Raw genomic sequence first — 19,064 nt, forward strand, 5'->3', positions numbered from 1 at the left:
AGCGCCGCAGCTACTAAAGCTCCTGTGCCTAGAGCTGAGTTCTGCAACAAGGGAAGCCGCACAGTGAGAAGCCCATGCACCACACTAGAGAGTAGCTCCCGCTTGCTGCAACTAGAGAAAGCCCACGTGCAGCAATGATAACGTGGAGCAGCCAAAAATAAGTAAATAAATATGTTTGAAAAGTGTCAGGCCTTTTGATATGGATGATAAAGGTATGATAAGAATAGAGTGGGGGAGGTGCCCATAATGATTCCTGCTATCTAGGAATAATTCCACCATTTTATTCCAGCTTCCTGTTTCCTGTAACGCCAGATATGAGCCATTTTACTGAAATTCTTGTAGAATCGTTCTCCTTAGCTTTAGTGAGCTCCTCTTTGCTCATATTTCTGGGCAGGAAGATTGCCAGTTTCCATAACTATAACGTCAATTCCAACCAGGTGAGAGGACAAGCCTTTCTATTACTTTCTCGGACCCTTTAATTTTGTTCTCTAACCTTAGCCTTCTGCTAAAATGAAGACTGTAACCAGAGAGTCACTTGGACCACTATTTGAGCTATAATTAAACAAAGGCTTTTGAGAAGTGTGACATCCTTAACTCTGAAGCTACCTGAATTAATATGCATGTTGTTACTCTAGAACAGATATGGGGTAGGGAGGCATATGTTGTTAAGTTGGTAGGGTTCCTCTCCTCTCCTTTTATCTTCCTTTCCACCAAGTCCTTAGAAGTCTACCACATACCAAGGCACAACAAGAAATACAGTGGAATGTCAAAACTAGGCTAATAACATAATTCAGTTGGTCTCCCAGAAATAGTCTTTGTCACTTTTTAAAAAAAGTCTCTAACCATTCTGAGTTTGGCCCATTCCCTAGAAATCAAAAAGGAAACATGGGGACTTCCCTGGCAGTTCAGTGGTTAGGACTTGGTGCTTTCACTGCTGTGGCCCAAGGTTCAATCCCTGGTCAGGGAACTAAGATCGCACAAGCCCCTTGGTGTGGGCTGGTACCGAGTGGTTAGGATCCACTGAAAGCCTCGGATCCAAGGCTTTCACTCTGAGGCCCAGGTTCAATTGGTGTCCCACTTTGACTTTAGGATAGTATAAAAGGAAGCGAGAAAATAGTACTTTGTGCCTCTGTCATCCTAGTGATCATGTGAAAGAGAATAATAAGGCAAAAGTCTCATTTTCTCACTTTGGATAAGGGCTTTCCTTGTGATCTTTAGCTAAAGTGAAGAAATCAAATTTGCCATCCTTCAGTTCTTTCCAATAATCTTTCAGTGTTATTTGAAGTGATATAAACAACCTTATCTTCATATACAAGAAATAACAGTGTAACTTTAGTGCAAACTCAAGTCAGCCTTCTTCCTCGACAAATAACGGGCCTAAAGTATTTTCCATTTCTTTACAGGATTTAATAGCCATTGGCCTTTGCAATGTCGTCAGTTCATTTTTCAGATCTTACGTGTTTACTGGTGCTGTTGCCAGGACCATTATCCAGGATAAAACTGGGGGAAGACAACAGGTGTGTGCAATAGAATTTGATCTCTAATATACAGAGATAATTATTTATCTCTATTTATATTTATATACATATAATATACATACACATATCTATTTATATGTATATTCACAGAAGGGGATTATATTAGTTTAACCATATTGCTGTTTTACAGTTATGCTTGTTGGGAGGAATTTGTATTATGCTTGTTGGATCTCATGCTTGGCTTAATTTTTGCTTAGCTTTTGTCTTAAAAGCTGTCTGTCAATGAGAAATTTGAAGATAATTTTCTGTAAAAATATTACTGTTAAAGGCTTCTATATATTAGCCCACAAGAAGCTACTTTCCATGTAGTAAAGCTAAAAGATAATATTTCAGGTAAACCAACTATCACCTATTAACATCTTTTTCTGTGGGGAGATACATTCTCAGTCCTAGTCAGAGAAAGTAATAAGACAACTCTCGCCTTCCTGACAGCAGGACTAGAAACTTTTCTAACTCCTCAAAGGACATGACAGGAGACTCTAGTCTTGGTCTAGGTGAGCTTAGGGAATTTACGTTCATTCTGCCTTTGTGTAAGAGAAAATTGTCTAGGTCAGATCCTCTTCAGATATCCTGAATTAGTAAACTAAATATACGGGTGTATAGAAGGGAAGAGGAAAAGAAGAATGATAGCAAAGTTTTAAAGGGAAGCTCTCTGTCCAGTTTTCTGGCATGAGATTTTCTAAGTCCAATATTCACGTGTTTTAGACTGACCAGATAAAAGTTAAACAGTTTACAACATGAGAGGTAGCCCATCTCAGTTACGCAGCCTGAATAAGTGTCAAAGAACTATCAGACTTGAACCTGGAATAAGCCCATGGACTGAGTCAGGGTTCAGGAGGCAGAGAATCAGAAGCCACGGACAAGCTGGAGCCACACCAGCCCAGTAGGGGGAGGAATTGCTGTGGTCAGAAAGAAAAGTGCCAGGGGCCAGTGGTTGAGACTTTGCCTTCCAGTGCAGGGGGTGTGGGATCAGTCTCTGGTTGGGAAGCTAAAATCCCACACATATCTTGGGGCCAAAAAACCAAAACATAAAGCAGAAGCAATAGTGTCACAAATTCAATAAAGACTTTAAAAATGGACCACATTTTAAAAAAATCTTTAAAAAAGTAAAGTGTCAGAAGAATGGACACAAAACTCGAATGGGGAAAGAGAAAGTGTCACAGTTTATGGGTGAAATATCAGGTGAAAGCTAATAAAAGAAGATTGGGTAGTGGTGTGAGCATGTGTCTAGAGTAAGACTGTATGATTTTATGTGGACTGAGTTTTATCAGAGAGCTTCTACCAAACACACTGACCTTTTAAGGGGTAGCTCTTCTGCACTACTGTCTGATCAGAGAAGGAAGATGAGTTTTGTTAAAAAACAATGATGTTCTCTGCAAGTGAAGTCAAAATAAGAGGATTTTATGATAAGAAAAAATGGAAATAGCTTTTCCAGACATCAGTTCCCTTTAACTTGTGACCACACACTTTGTTTATTTAGTATACAAGCATAACAAATTTGGGGAGAAAAGATGCACATGGTCGGGAAAAAATCAATCACAGTGCAAGTAAAATTAAGTGCAGAATAAACACAATAAATGTTAAAGTGCCATAAATACTTCAGGAAGGAGAACGATGGAGGAAGTGGGGCTTTTCTGGATCACCATGAGAGGTTTAGAGTATGTATAGATGGAGGGAAGGAAGATGGGCTTCAGTTCAGCTTTGGAGTTGCCTTTAGCCTGTTGGGCAAAGTGACTCTCATTCTGTTTTCTGCTGTGGCTTCGTTCTCCCCTGCCAAAGACATTTCTCTCTGTGGTGCAGTGACCCTTCACAGGGAAGCATGTCCCTCAGGATGCTGGTAAGCTCTTCCCCAAGACCCCGACTTGCCCAGGGCAAATCGCCAGTTCAAGCAGAGAATGCCCCTGGCCCCTGACCCTCCACATTTGAGCTTCCCCACCTCCAATATGAGTTTCTGATCTGGACTCACTCCACCTTCTTCATCCCCTAGCACGGGTTCTTCTCTCTACCTTTCTCCTCTGGAGACTTTTTAATTCAGCCTGCCTGAGAACACCCTCATTTTTTCAAAGCTCCCCAGGACGGCAGGAAAGAGAAGCTTAGGGGTTGACTCTGAATCTATTTGATATGACAAGCCACCAAGAGCCACTTACGTATGTGTGTATGTATGTATGTATGTCTGACATACATAAACATGGTGTAAAATGCGTCTGGATTTCAGTTTAATTTCTCCCTGTCTAGAAACTTGTCTTCACTGGTTGCAGCAAAACCTATCAGCCCTTCAGCCCTGGCCTGAACCTTAAGTGACGGCGGGCCAGCCGAACTGTCCTCCCTCTTCTCGCTGATCCAGTTCTGACCCTGTGCTCCCCTCTGCTCTGTGATTGTGTTCCTTTCCTTGTTCCCTGCTTTCCAAGGATGAGCCTTCTTGCCTTGTCCCCAGGCTCCCAGAACTGCTTTACCCTAGTCCTTCTTTTTTTTAAGTTGGAGCTTTACAATGTTGTGTTAGCTTCTGCTGTAGTGTCATGAATCTGTTTTATGTATACACGTAACCCCTCCCTCTTGGATCATCCCCAACCCCCTCCCCAACCCCAGGTCATCACAAAGCACCGAGCCAAGCTCCCCGTGCTACAGAACAGGCTCCACTAACTATTTTACACCCAGTATGTATATATCACACGTCAGCCCTACTCTCCCAATTCGCCCCACCCTCCTCTTCCAGGTCTGTGTCCACCTACATGTCCATTCTGTCTGTGTCTTTATTCCTGCCCTGCAAATAGGCTCATCTATACCATTTTTCTAGATTCCACATTTATGCATTTGTTTTTCTCCTTCTGACTTCCTTCACTCCCAGAACTGCTTTTAAAAATGAGTTATTATTTTTAAAAAAGAAAAGAAATAAATCATCACAAAAGGAAATGAGTTGCATTCTCTTTAGGGAAAGCAGATGGGGTAGTGGAGAGAGCCTGGATTTTGGAGTCAGTTGGTCAGGTGGATTGAAACCTGACTCTGTAGTTCCTAGATGTGTGACCTTGGGAAGTTACTTTCACTTCCTGGGGCTCTAGTCCTCATCTGTAAGATGGGGATAAGGATAACCTTTCAGTTGTGAGAATTAAACTGGATGACAACAGAGCTTCTGCCCCAGGTCCCTAGTGTGCTGATCGGTGTATGGTAGTGTTCTGTCCACTGCTTGTGGAGCAGTTGTTGTCTGAGGCTCTTCATGTCACTAGTGGCTGTGCTTTATGAGAACTTGCATTGCTTTGAGTCCCCGGGAAGAAGGTAGGGTCAGTCTTGGTTCAAGAAAGCCTGAAAAAGTGATGGAAAATCAAAGCGGAATAGCAAAACATGCATGAGATGTCAAGTTGTATTAATATGTGCTTGCTGCCTCTAGGCCCCGTTCATGCACTGAGTCTGGGATTCTGAGAATCACCATGCATCCTCCTAAGGCACAACGCCACCAAGGATGGCCCTCTGATCCCAAAGCCCACTCCTCTGCGTGTGCAGCCATGAAAGTGAAAGAAAGTGAAAGTGAAAGTCACTCAGTCATGTCTGGTGTTTGTGACCCCATAGACTATGCAGCCCATGGAATTCTCCAGGCCAGAATACTGGAGTGGGTAGCCTTTCCCTTCTCCAGAGGATCTTCCCAACCCAGGATTGAACCCAGGTCTCCTGCATTGCAGGCGGATTCTTCACCAGCTGAGCTAGCAGGGAAGCAGCCATGGGGGTCAGACAATTATTGGCGGGCCTCCCTGAGCGGCCAGATTTATGGGATTTCAGTGTTTGGTTTATCGTCATTTTAAACTATGTTTTATACAGCTAATTTTGGTGTCTGTATGTCTTTGTTCCCTTAAAAATAATCCAAAAAACTTTGAAGGAAAGGAGTAGTAGGAAGGAGAAATCCTGGTATGTTTTCCTGTGCTAAGCAAAGCCGTTTCTTCTATAGCGTGAGACCGCCTGAAGCTCGACCCTAAAATTCAATGTGGCAACAGGCTGAGTTGTACACTGGCTTCAGGAGCTTATGGCTTCAGTTACCCTTTTCAGTTCCACAGTGTATAAAATGTTTGCCATGAGAGCTTCCTGAGTTTCAGTTACAGTGATCCATTTTCCTGAATCCTTCTGCCTACATTCTTCTCTCAGGGTTCAACTTTTCCACCTTGGGTTGGTCCCATAGCTGTGTATCAGTCAGGGTGGGGGAAAAAGGAAGCAGGACATTGATTTCATTGCAGTTATTTTCAGTGACACGTTTCTATGGCAAATAGCAGTGAGCAGTGAGAGAGAACCCAGTAGGAAGTCTTTTTCACACCTGATGAAAAAGAGAAAAAAGATTAGACAGTCATTGCTGCATGGTCATTTAATGGTTTAGATTTAAAGTTGCTTGTTTGTGCTAGTATATGCTATTGTTTTGATTTGTGGCTGCAGTTTTATCCACCCCCCCCCCCATCACCATGGGAAATTACACTGCTTTGTATTATTTTTTCTGTTTAAGTAGGGACTTATCCAATGGAAATTTATCAACAAAGGATATAATGAGTTCAAGATTATGTCCAGAGAGCCTTAAGATTATAAAGAGAAGTATGTTTTTTAGCTTTCTACCTGTATTTGACAATCTGAATCACTGCTTTCCAAGTAGTATGAACCCAGAGGAGTCAATCCAGCTGGAACAGGATCCAGAGCTGCTGTCAACAGCCCTGACTCATGTTCGTTACCTTTCTTCTTTTTTTTTTTTTTTAATGGTATCGAGGCAGAGAGAAACAAAAGTAGAAAAATCAGAAGTGAATATCATGGTATTAAGATGAAGCACCACTGAAGCTGTTAGATGGGAAGCTATGCAAACCCCAAAAGAGCGAGGTGGAACAGTTGGGATTTTAGGGCTGGCAGTGATGGGTCTACCCGGGATTTTCAAAACTACTCAAGGAAGGTTAAAGTCCGGAGGAAATGAAGGCCGGATTTTAGGAGACTTCAGATTCACAGCACAAAGCTATGGCAAGAAAGATTCGTATATCCAAGGCCATCTGGAACTTTTCAGGAAACCTTCATACATTCAGTCAATAAGTATTTATTGAGTAACTGGTATGTGTTGAGCATTTTGATAAGAGCTAACAATGTCGGTTCACCGAAAGCGCACTTATGTTAGATGGTTATACATACTCAGCCCCTTCTAAGAAAAAAAAAAACAGAAACAAAAATGACACGCTTGTCACCAAGCAGAAGGCCTCAGATGCAGACGGGGGCCAGTACATTCCTGATGCTCTCTCCCCAACTGGCTCTGTCTCCTCAGTTTGCATCTCTGGTAGGCGCAGGCATCATGCTGCTCCTGATGATGAAGATGGCACGCTTTTTCTACAAACTGCCAAACGTAAGTAGACCTGACCGGATGCCTGAGTCAGATCACATCTTGGTGGGGGCCTCTCTGAGGGGAACTGCATTCTGCTCATTTCCAGTGGTTGCCCCAGGCTATTTCTGGCTCCTTTCCTTTAGAATAACTGCCTCTACCAAAAGAATCCACCTGCAATGCGGGAGACCTGGGTTTGATCTGTGGGTTAGGAAGATCCCTGGGGGAGGGCATGGCAACCCACTCCAGTATTCTTTTATTTATTTATTTTTTAATTGAAGGATAATTGCTTTACAGAATTTTGTTATTTTCTGTCAAACCTCAACACTCCAGTATTCTTCCCTGGAGAATCCCCATGGACAGGATCACAAAGAGTTGGACACAACTGAGTGACTCAGCACCCCACAGGACTAGGAGTTAAACACGATAATATGTATAATGTAGAGAGAACAGTTTTGAGCTAATAATAAGCGCTCAAGAAACAATTGTGATTCTTCTCATCCTCATTAATCTTTTTTAAAAAAGTGCTTTAGCTATAAAGTAAGCTTTTAGAAGTAAGGATTCAGTTAAATATGACCAAAATAGACTTCAGATGCCAGAACGCCCATTACCAACACAGGCTTGGAAACTCATTGTGCATTCATGCCATCTGTTTTCCTAAACAGTTTCCATAAGTCCTTGTTCTGCATCCATGTGAACTCAATCCCCCTACCGCTGCCACCCTGTCTTTTGGTCGGTTCACAACACTGAAAGTTGAGTTTTAATTCTGTATTCAGCTAGAATGCCTCTATGTACTTACATGCCATTTCTTCCCTTTGTGTGAAATGAGTGATGACTTTACATTTAGATATGCCAGTTGCATTAATTACTGACTATAATCAATTTGTTCTAAGTTACAGTACAGGTCAATGCCCAGTGTCCGTGATTTCTTTTTAAATTTCCTCCGTGTTCCCTTTAGTCATTTTTAGATAGTACTGGGGAGGTGGGGCTTCCCTGGTGGCTCAATGGTAAAGAATCTGCCTGCAGTGCAGGAGACCTGGGTTCAATCCCTGGCTTGGGAAGATCCCCTGGAGGAAGGGCATGGCAACCCACTCCAGTACTCTTGCCTGGAGAATCCCATGGACAGAGGAACCTGGCGGGCTGCAGTCCATAGGGTCGCACAGCATTGGACATGACTGAAGCGACTAAGCAGAGCAGCAGGGGAGGAGATTTTATTCCTGGTGCGGCAGCTTGCTTACCCACTGATGTAGCAGCCCCTAAGCTGGAGTAGTTGTAAGTATTATACCCATCCTTTTGAACATGTTTGGGACTTCCCTGGTGGTTCAGTGGTGAAGAATTCACCTGCCAAGCAGGAGGTGCAGGTTCAATCCCTGGGTCAGGAAGATGCCCTGGAGAAGGAAATGACAACCCACTCCAGTCCAGTATTCTTGCCTGAGAAATCCCATGGACAGAAGAGCCTGGCAAGTTACAGTCCATGGGGTTACAAAAGAGTCGGACACGACTTAGCAACTAAACAATAATTCCACCTGGTGAATGTCACGTTTCAGTAGAACAGGACCATCTTAAGGCTGTTGCTGCCTTTGGTTCTTGTGATTCAGGGATCTTGGAAACCAGCCATGGAATATATGCATGGTGGGTGGGATTAAGCTTGTGTTTATCACACAAGCTGTCTTCTGATTCCTAGCAGAAGTCATCTCCAGAATGAGGCTTATGTAGCATCTTTGGAGCTATAACTCTTGGGAGTCTATTTTTGGTGGGCCACTCACTAATTTACTTTGGACAGTGATATTTTTCCTTTATAGCCTGAAGAATCAGAATTTTTTAAAAAAAATCTCAAATAAAAATCTGTCCGAATTCACTGCAGGGTAGTGATAAAAGTGAGGCTTCCCAGATGGTTCAGTGGTAAAGAGTCTTCCTGCCAAGGCAGGAGATGCAGGAGACATGGGATCGATCCCTGGGTTGGGAGGATCCCCTGGAGAAGGAGATTGCAACCCACTCCGGTATTCTTGCCTCGAAAATCCCATGGACAGAGGTGGGTTACAGTGGGGTTCCAAAGAGTCACACATGACCAAGCACATAGGCATGCATGCACAGTGATAAAAGCAGGTAAGCCCTTCCTTACTATAAATATGTTGGGGATAGAACAGCCCTTGCTTTTGGCCAACCATGTTCTGGCACGTTATTTTTACATCGTCTAGTTAGGATGTTGCTGGGTGAGAAAATGCAAACACAATCTGATCAGTGGAATAACTGAATTTCTATAACCATGGCTCTCTGTGAGAATTAAACCATGAATGGTTCCTTCCTGTCTTTACTGGAGTATAATTGCTTTACAATGTTCTGTTGGTTTCTGCAGCACAACATCGTGAATCAGCCATATGTATACATTTGTGCTCTCCCTGTTGAGCTTCCCCTCCCATTCCACCCCTCTAGGAAGCACCCATCCTTCCTTCTTTGAAGGACTGTGGGTAGTTTGTTGCAAAATTCTTGGGAGAGTAATTGGTAGAGCATCCTGGCAAGGATCTCAACTAGTGAGCAAGGAACCCAATATACATTTTTTAAATGTAATACAAACAGTGTATTCAATATTGTTCCAGTTTTGTGTGGAAAAAAAATACGTAGGCTACACCAAAATGTTATCTCTTGTATGATGGAAAATATATACAAATTCAGTTCTTCTTTGCACATGAGCATGTTTTATCTTCATATTCAGAAAGGTAAAAATTTTTATTGTATATTTCATGAAAAAGATTTGTTTTCCTGTCATGCTTTGTGTGTGTGCTCAGTCATTCAGTCCTGTCCAACTCTTTGTGACCCCGCGAACTGTAGCTGCCAGGCTTCTCTGTCCATGGAATTCCCCAGGCAAGAATACCCCAGCCGTTTTCCTCCTCCAGAGAATCTTCCTGACCCCGGTATCAAACTCACGTCTCCAGTGTCTCCTGCATTGGCAGGTGGATTCTTTACCACTGAGATACTTCGGGAGCCCTCATACTTCATATTTCAAGTCAAAAGTCTTGTAAAAGTTGAAGCTGAATTTCTTCTTTCCTACCACATCTCCCTAGTGATTGCAGAAATTTGGGGAGATTCTTGACTGGTAAGAAGATTAAGCTGGAAAACAAGTAATTTCTGCTGACTTCATTTTTGTTCCCCCCCTCCACTGACTTGCTGCATCCAACTGGTTACTGAGTAACCTCAGAAAATCAGAGTAAACCTGGATCCAAGCCACTTCCGAGAGTGGGATCAGTTCTAATTGGCTAGATGGCTAGGAAAAGGATGAGAAATGTTTCTTAAAGTATGTTAGATTCTACTTTGAGGCCCTGATGATTTTATACCCCTATGAATATTGATCTTCATTTTCTTATATTTAAGACACTGTCTTTCCATTACAAAAGGAGACATGTTTGCTTCTTAAACTTTGGGAAATTCATAATAGATAAAAATCTATTTTTTAGATAGATTGGTCACACACTGAGGTGGCAGTCCCTGAAGCCACAATCACAAATAAACCACTATTAACATTTTGGCATATACCTAACCAATATTGTTCTCTATAAAGAGATAGTATTTACTTGGTATGCTGTTGTTGTTTAGTCACTAAATCGTGTCTGACTCTTTGCAACCCATGAACTGGGCTCCTGCCAGGCTCCTCTGTCCATGAGATTTCCCAGACAAGAATACTGGAGTGAGTTGCCATTTCCTTCTCCAGGGGATCTTCCCAACCACAAGGATTGAACAGACATATCCTGCATTGGCAGGCAGATTCTTTACCACTGAGCCACCAGGGAAACAGTCTTTAGTTTGTGTAATTGTGATCTAACTGTACTCACAATCTGGTATTCTTGTTAATTTCATATATAATGTGATACTCTTACTATCACTTATTAATCATTTTAAATTAGGTTATCTGAGGTTTTTTTATTATAAATAACACAACAATGAGCAATTTTGTACATCTGCCCTTTTCTATATTTAGGATAGATTTCTAAAGGAAAACAAAAGTTCTGTATGAAAGCTTATCTATCAGTATTTCTTGCTCAGTCGCTTCAGTCATGTCCAAGTCTTTGCGACTCTATGAACTGTAGCCTGCCAGCCTACTCTGTCCATGGGCTTCTCCAGGCATAAATACTGGAGTGGGTTGCCATGCCCTTCTCCAGGGGATCTTCCCGACCCAGGGATCAAATCTGCACATTTTAAGTCTCCTGCATTGACAGGCGGGTTCTTTACCACTAAGGCCCCCATGGGAAGCCCTAGTATTTCTTAATATATTGCCAAATTATTTTTCACAAGGGCAATACCCATTTTTAATGGAATGTCCTCAATGTTTTAAATTTGCTAATTTAATGCGATGGACCAAAACAGTGGTATCTCACTGTTGAAATAATCGTAGTACATCATGATTAGGCTTGGGATAAAAAAAACATACCAAATTGAAACTATTTCAGAATTTCTGTGAGTGGACATTCTCCTAATTTGTCATCTCATCTGAGAGTGGTTTCTAAGCAATATCAGTCACATAGGTTATGTCACGCAAACTAGACAAAGCAAGGTCCAATAGGCACAGAATAGGACAAGCGGCCAGAGGTGCCAGCCGGCCTCCCTGTGGGTCTTTTACACCAGAAGTCACAACATGGCAACAGAAGGGGCGAGAGGATCTTAACTTGTGGCTAGTCTTCCTCTCACTGTCTGTGTAAGTAACCAGTGACCTGAATCTAAAAGGGGCATGTGGGGACTTCCCTTGTGGTCCAGTGGTTAAAACTTCGCCTTCCAATCCAGCGGGGTATGAGTTCAATCCCTGGTCAGGGAGCTAAGATTCCACATGTCTTGCAGCCATAAAAAACCAAAGCATAAAACAGAAGCAATATTGTAACAAATTCAATAAAAATGGTCCACATTCAAAAACTCTAAAATAAAAGGGGCTTTTGAGAGCTGTCACTGGCCAAGTGAGTCACATGGCCTTGCTGTATCTTGTGTGTCTGATAAATGATAAAGGTGAGCAGAGACAAACGTGGGGAATAGTTATTTAATGGGACAGTGAGTTGCAGCACAGACCTGGTATTGGTATGAAATATTAGTGCAGAATACCTCTGTGTGGCAAGGCTGACCAAGCCTCTGTGGTTCCTTTGTGGAAATTTGGAAGCTTTACCCAAGAAGGGAAAATGAAGCAGGGTTTATTTTTTTCCCCACAGGCTGTAGTGGCTGGTATTATCCTGAGTAACGTCCTGCCCTACCTTGAAGTTGTTTACACCCTACCCAGTCTGTGGAAGCAGAACCAGTATGACTGTGTGAGTGTAGATGCGCTGGGGAGGTTGGGAAGGATGGAAGGGAAGCCTGCAGAGAGAGGAAGAGAACAAGCGAAAGTGACCAGTGTGAACCCACCATCTGATGCGTCTCTGCTGTTGCTCAAAAAACAGGAGTCAAGGTTATTGGGTGCACAGAAATACTGAGACCCCATTCCAACTATATGAAGTTCGTTAAAACAGAAGTAATTAAGCAGCTGCAGTTGCACACAGATCTAGTAAAAAGGGTTCAGCATACATGGAATATTTGAATGACTTTTAATCTGGTTAATAGAACTACATTCCAGGAGACGGGAAACAAATCCTAACAAGAGAAGAGGGCGTCTTGCCAGGAAGGGTAACTGATGGAGTGCTCCCCTTTTCTCTAGAGAAGAAAACTGGAGGACATATAGGGGAAATCGCAAGAAATGAAAGATAGGGGATGGTGATGCAATGAGAGGAGAGGGACCCAGAAGAGGAAAGAGATCATTTTTGGATCCAGGTCCCTGAGAAGTTAAGAGGGGAATGTGGTCCAGTATACAGTTAGAGCTTCTAGTCTTTGGAGTGGAGACAGCACTTCCAACAGCCCTGGAGAGAATAAGGGAAGGTTGAGTGCAGATACTAACAAACAGTAAACGGTAAAACTAACAAATAGCAAACAGGAGTAAACAATTAAGGGATTTTCAACCCATCTTCTTTTTTAAAAAAAAAATTTTTTTATTGGGGTATAGTTGATTCACAATGCTGTGCTAGTTTTAGGTGTACAGCGAAGTGAATCAATTATACATAAACATATATCCACTCCTTTAAAAAAAATTCTTTCCCCATATCCACAGTAGCATATAAATGTCAGTCCCAACCTTCCAATTTATCCCTCCCCCTCAGCCTATCTTCTTTATGAAAATGAAAGTCAAATCACCTGCTGAGAGGTGGAGTAGGTGGTGGGACAGGGGGCTTGAAAGGGATGTTAAAGATTCCTAATGACTATCATGGGTCTTAAAATAGCAACCAGTAATTTGGTCAGTGTTCTGGGTTGCTTTCCAAACAGTATTTCTAATCTCAATAAATTCTATAAAGCGGATATTATTGCCCCAATTTTTCACAAGTGGAAACTGACATTTTAAGAGAAAATTAAAGAGAGATGTGACCAAGAATGCATAAAAGAATTGTGAGGCAGCCCTAGGGCCCAATCATTTGTGACAGTATCAGTCCATGTGGCTGTGGAATTTGTTCTCTAAATCCTAGGTGTTAGGAGAGAAAGGATAAAGGTGAATTGAGGAAGAGGACTTGTGATTATCTCAATTCTGCTTGTTGTCACGGTCTCCCTTTCTCATCCTTCCTCTTTTCCATAAGCTCATTTGGATGGTGACATTCTTGTCTGCAGTTTTACTGGGACTGGACATTGGACTAGTTGTTGCAATAGCTTTTGCCTTCTTCATCATCACTGTTCAGTCACACAGGTATTTTGTCTGGGGTAATAGGAGGTGGGCCATGTCAAGGTGAAGCAACTGTGACATAAAGGCAAATGCATTTCCTTACAGAACTAAGATTCTCCTCCTGGGTCAGATCCCTAACACCAATATTTATAGAAGCTTCCAAGACTATCGGGAGGTAAGAATCCAAATGAGTCCCACTCCTTTGCCCAAAGGATGGGATGGACCACGCCTGCTGCTTAGTTTTTCTACAAAAAAAAAAAAAAAAAAACAAAACCCAAAAACCTAAACTCCTTTGTTCCTCTCTGCTGCACTGCAGATATGCATTTACAAAGGCGGGGAAAGTGATGCAGCCAGTTAAGGATAAATTTAAATGTACTTCAGAGGGAGGAGGGCCAAGAAAAAGAGAGGTGTGAAGAAATAAGAGGGGAAAAGAAGAAAGCAGGGGTGAAAACCAGAGGGAGGAATTTGTTAGTTCTTGATGCTTATAAAGAGCACAGATTCTCCAGGATGTTCTAAGGATTTTTTTTTTCCTTACTCCATAAAAGAGCTGAAAAATTACCCTGAAGTGTACATTTATTTGTCTTGCAGGTTACAAACATTCCAGGGGTGAAGATCTTCCAGTGCTGCAATGCCATCACATTTGTCAACGTTCACTACCTGAAGCGCAAGGTGTTAGAGGAGGTGAGGGCTGTCCTCTGCTTCTCTGCCACCTGCTTCCTTCTCGGTCCCAGAGTGTTCTCCCCTCCCCCACTCACCACTTGAATTAGACCCAGCATATGTCTTTCAGATTGAAATGGTAAAGGTGCCTCTTACAGAAGAAGAAATTTATACCCTGTTCAGTCAAAATGAAGAGGGCGCACAGCGAAGAAGGATTTGTCGGTGTTACTGCAACTGTGATGATCCAGAGCCATCACCCAGGGTTAGAGACACCTCGTCTTTTCTCCTACATTTTATAAAGAGAAGGACTAGTAGAGTGTTTTTTAAATTATTTATTTGTTTGTTTATTTGTATCATTGCGCTGGGTCTTCGTTGCTATGAGCAGACTCTCTCTAGTTGCAGCAAGCGGCTACTCTAGCGCACAGGCTTCTCGTTGCAGTGATTTCTTTTGTTGCGGAACACTGACTCCAGTGTTCTTGCCTGGAGAATCCCACGGACAGAGGAGCCTGGCGGGCTACAGTCCATGGGATCGCAAGTGTTGGACACGACTTAGCAGCTAAACCACCAACCACCACAGACTTTAGGGTACACGGGCTTCAGCAGATGTGGCGCATGGGCTTAGCTGCCCTGCGGCAGGTGGGATCTTCCCGGACCAGTGATCGGACCAGTGATCGAACCAGTGGCCCCTGCATTGGCAGGCAGATTCTTATCCACTGTACCACCAGGGAAGCCCCGCACTAATAGTTTTCTAAAAAAAGAAAGAAAAAGAAAATCTAAACCCCTTCAGGGATTTTGACTCATAGAAGAACCATGAATAATCAGAAATTTCCGTTTCTACTCAGAAATGGAGACAGAGGTTCCCTTTCAGGTCAGATCTTACCCTGAGAGTAGGAGGCGGGAGGAGATGTCTCAAGTTCTGACTTCCTTCTCAACCAATGAGCAGTGACTTATCTGAGCTCAGAGCACAGTCTGCTTGTTGAGATTGTCAGTAGCTCCCTGGTTGTCCCTGTTTTCCTTGACTTTAATCTTAGCTCCTGGCTGTAGATTTCTGAGAACGAGTGATTGAAAGATTGTTTCCTAATTTGCAGCAGGGTCAGGGGCAGGGTCAAGCTGGCTGGAGTTCCCAAGGGTCTGTCAGGGTCTCCTGATATTAGTTTGTGACCAGGGAAATGATGATGTGGTAGGGAGGGCGGAGAAGAAGACGTGCTTCAGAAGATTATTCTAGCAGCTGAGTTAAAGTGCTCATTCATTTCCAACTCAGAGTTGGTCTAAATATTCCCTTTCCCCAGAGCAGGCTGTTCATTTCCATCTTTGAGGACTTCATGTGTACCTACGCCCTGGAGCAGCAGTATCTACACACACACATGCACACACACACATTTCCCATCCACCTCCGCCCATGAAGTGAAGTGAAGTCGCTCAGTCGTGTCTGACTCTTTGCGACCCCGGGGACTGTAGCCCGCCAGGCTCCTCTGTCCATGGGATTCTCCAGGCAAGAATACTGGAGTGGGTTGCCATTTCCTTCTCCAGGGGATCTTCCCGACCCAGGGATCGAACCCAGGTCTCCTGCATTGCAGGTAGACGCTTTAACCTCTGAGCCACCAGGGAAGCCCTCCTCACATGGGCACCAAAAAATACAGAGCATACACTTGTGTGTGTGTGACGCAGCATGGACTATAGCCCATCAGGCTCCTCTGTCCATTGGATTTTCTAGGCAAAAATACTGGAGTGGGTTGCCATTTCCTTCTCCAGGGGATCTTCCCATTCCGGAAATTGAACCCACATCTCCTGCATCTCCTGCATTGGCAGGTGGATACTGAGCCACCCGGGGAAGCCCATTTGCATTCCCATACAGCTGAATGGAGCATACTTCTCCTGAGCTCCTGGAAAATACCAACTTCCCTGCCAAGAGGACTAACTCTACTAGTAGAATTAACACTGTCTCTGATTTTTATTTTGCATCCACATTGCACTGATTATGGTAGAGAGTGTTTATAGGGCATCAGAGAATATATTTTAGAGTAGGATACAGTCATCTAGTATTTGTTGGGCTTATACAAGGTACCCAGAACTATGATACTATGAAAAAGAAAACCAAATGTTTAGGGGCCTCTGCCTCTAGGTCTTTCTTTTTAATTGTGGTATAAAGCAGATAACGTAAAATCTAGCATCTGAACCATTTTTCAGTGTAGTGTTCAGTAGTGTTAAATACATTCACATTGTTGTGCAATCATTACCACCATATATCTCCAGAACTTTTTCATCTTGAAAAACTGGAACTCTGACCCATTCTACAACTTGGCATTTCCTCTTCTTTCCAGCCCCTGGCAACCACCATTAGACTTTCTGCTTCTGTGAATTTGACTATTCCAGATACCTCATATAAGTGGAATCATACAATATTTGTCTTTTTGCAACTGGCTTATTTTATTTAGCATAATGTCCTCAAGGTTCATTTGGGTTGTTCTTTATTTTAGAAGTTTTTCATGGAAAAATCTGAACATATACAAAAGTAGAAACAAGTATAATGAGTCTCTATGTACCCACCAACCACTTTAAGATTTATTACCTCATATTCAATCATTTCATCAATACCCCTACCCACCTATAACCCATCAAAATCACAGGATTATTTTGAAGCAATTCATGGAATTTTAAGTCAACTGAGGGCATTCCCTGGCAGTCCAGTGGTTAGGACTCTGTGCTTTCACTGCTGCGGGCCCAGGTTCAATCCCTGATCAGGGATCTAAGATTCCACAAGCTGTGCTGTATGGACAAAAAAAGAAACAAACAAACTGGAGAGACAACACTCTATTAATGTGACATTTAAGGTTATTATTGTATTTTATCCATCCAAAAATATACATTATTTCCCATCTCTGAAATTTAGATACATTATATAATCAATGGCAATATTATAGTTTAATTTGCAGTGCTTTATTTCTTTTTTTTTTTTAATTTTTTAAAAAATTTATTTAGCTGTGCTGGGTCTTAGTTGTAGGACGCAAACTTTTGAGTTGCAGGATGTGGGATCTAGCTCCCTGACCAGGGATTGAACTCAGGGTCCTTGCTTTGGGAACCCGGAGTCTTGGCCACTGGACCACCAGGAAAGTCCCTTATTTCTTTCTTGATAGCACAAAAAGTAGTGGTGATGAAAATAGTATGGTGAAGCATACCATGCCGCATATTGCTATGTTCTAAATTGTGTATCTATAACAACTCTGACTTCAGGTAAAGAAAGATGGGCATGAACTCAAAAAGACAGGGAAACATCTCGGTAGTAATGGACTTAAGACGGGCAGGAGAGAGAAAATTGGATTTACGCCCGGTAGGAAAAAAGAGGACTCCCAGTCCATGAATAGGCTTGGGCAGCGAGACAGAGGTAAAAGTGAGCATGGGGTTGTCAGAGTAAGGGCTTCCCCAGAGGCTCAGCAGTAAAGAATCCTCCTGAAATGCAGGAGACATGGGTTTGATCCCTGGGTTGGGAAGATGCCCAAACACTCCAGTGTTTGTTTGTTTTTGGCCGGAAAAATCCCATGGACAAAGCCACCTGGCAGGCTACAGTCCAAAGGATCGCAAAGAGTCAGACATGACTGGTCACAAGCACATCAGAGTAAGAGGCTTGGCCTGGGCAGTAAGTTCAGGCAGACCCAGAGGGAGTGGATTGTGAAAGCTCCTGAAAGAGTGTAGAGCAGATGGAGAGAAGTGGGGAGGCTCTCGGAGGTTTATTTTTTTAGTATTTATTTTTATGTATTTATTTGGCTGCACTGGGCCTTCATTGCAGCACGCGAACTCTTAGTTGCAGCATGTGGGATCTAGTTCCCTAACCAAGGATAGAACCCACGGCCCCTGAATTGGGAGAGTGGAGTCTTAGCCACTGGACCACCCAGGAAGTCCCTCAGAGGTTTATTCTGCCTGGAGAACCTTGAATCTCCCCACCACTGAACCCCACCGTCAGCTGACAAACCCCAAAGGCCTGGCCTCAGTGACTGTCAAGACTTGGGTAACTTCTGTCTTCTTTGAACTGTAATATTATCACTTGTCCACTCCATTTTTAGCAATACAATATATACTATCATGTATAGTTATCTTTACATTTTCCTCTATTTTTAAAGTTTATTTCACAAGCAACTTTATTAGAACAGATTTTTCTTGAAGAAACATCATCCCAAAGTATACTTCTGTAGCAAACAGATTCTCCATTTTCCCACATGCCTTCCAGTTCTTGTCCACATAGGTTGCTGTTTTTGCTCAGTCGCCAAGTTGTGTCCAGCTCTTCGAGACCCCATGGACCGCAGCACACCAGGCTTCCATGTTCCTCACCATCTCCCATAGTTTGCCCAAGTTCATGTCCATTGCATTAGTGATGCCATCCAACCATCCCATCTTGTGTTGCCCGCTTTTCCTTCTGCCTTCAATCTTTCCAAGCATCAGGGTTTTTTTTTCAATGAGTCAGCTGTTTGCATCAGGTGGGCCAAAGTATTAGAGCTTCTTCTTCAGCATCAATCCTTCCAAAGAGTATTCAGGGTTGATTTCCTTTAAGATTTCCTTTATAGGTTTTTACTCATCCTTTAAATGGACATGTGCCCTCTCCCCAGGTAGAATCTGCCTGCCATGACTGCAGAATCAGCATTCACATCTTTCTTGCCATTGTATTCCTGAGGCTTGGTTCTGTCCTTAAACAATGCCAAGCACCCCAGGCCCATTAGGAGGGTAAGAGGAGTGGAAGGTAAATATAGCCATGCTCTAGGAACTTCTGTCTTCTTGAGGAAGTTTGATAGACAACAGTTTCACTGTTGAGAAAGGAGGGTTGACAAAAGGGACTGATGGAAGA

General features: G+C 42.8%; 1 protein-coding gene across 2 annotated transcripts in view; it reads left to right on the forward strand.

Moving 5' to 3' along the window:
- The window catches only part of SLC26A8 (solute carrier family 26 member 8), an 84,109-nt gene that overhangs the window by 57,496 nt on the left and 7,549 nt on the right, over nt 1-19,064 (forward strand). For both annotated transcript variants that reach the window (XM_070456541.1, XM_070456542.1), the window contains 8 exons: nt 290-437; nt 1,404-1,517; nt 6,808-6,885; nt 12,048-12,143; nt 13,491-13,597; nt 13,679-13,748; nt 14,162-14,254; nt 14,361-14,492. In XM_070456541.1, the coding sequence (XP_070312642.1) occupies nt 290-437; nt 1,404-1,517; nt 6,808-6,885; nt 12,048-12,143; nt 13,491-13,597; nt 13,679-13,748; nt 14,162-14,254; nt 14,361-14,492 (838 nt within the window). The remainder of the gene's footprint in view (nt 1-289; nt 438-1,403; nt 1,518-6,807; nt 6,886-12,047; nt 12,144-13,490; nt 13,598-13,678; nt 13,749-14,161; nt 14,255-14,360; nt 14,493-19,064) is intronic.

The sequence above is a fragment of the Odocoileus virginianus genome, chromosome 27 (assembly GCF_023699985.2).
Source record: "Odocoileus virginianus isolate 20LAN1187 ecotype Illinois chromosome 27, Ovbor_1.2, whole genome shotgun sequence".
Classification (NCBI taxonomy): domain Eukaryota; kingdom Metazoa; phylum Chordata; class Mammalia; order Artiodactyla; family Cervidae; genus Odocoileus; species Odocoileus virginianus.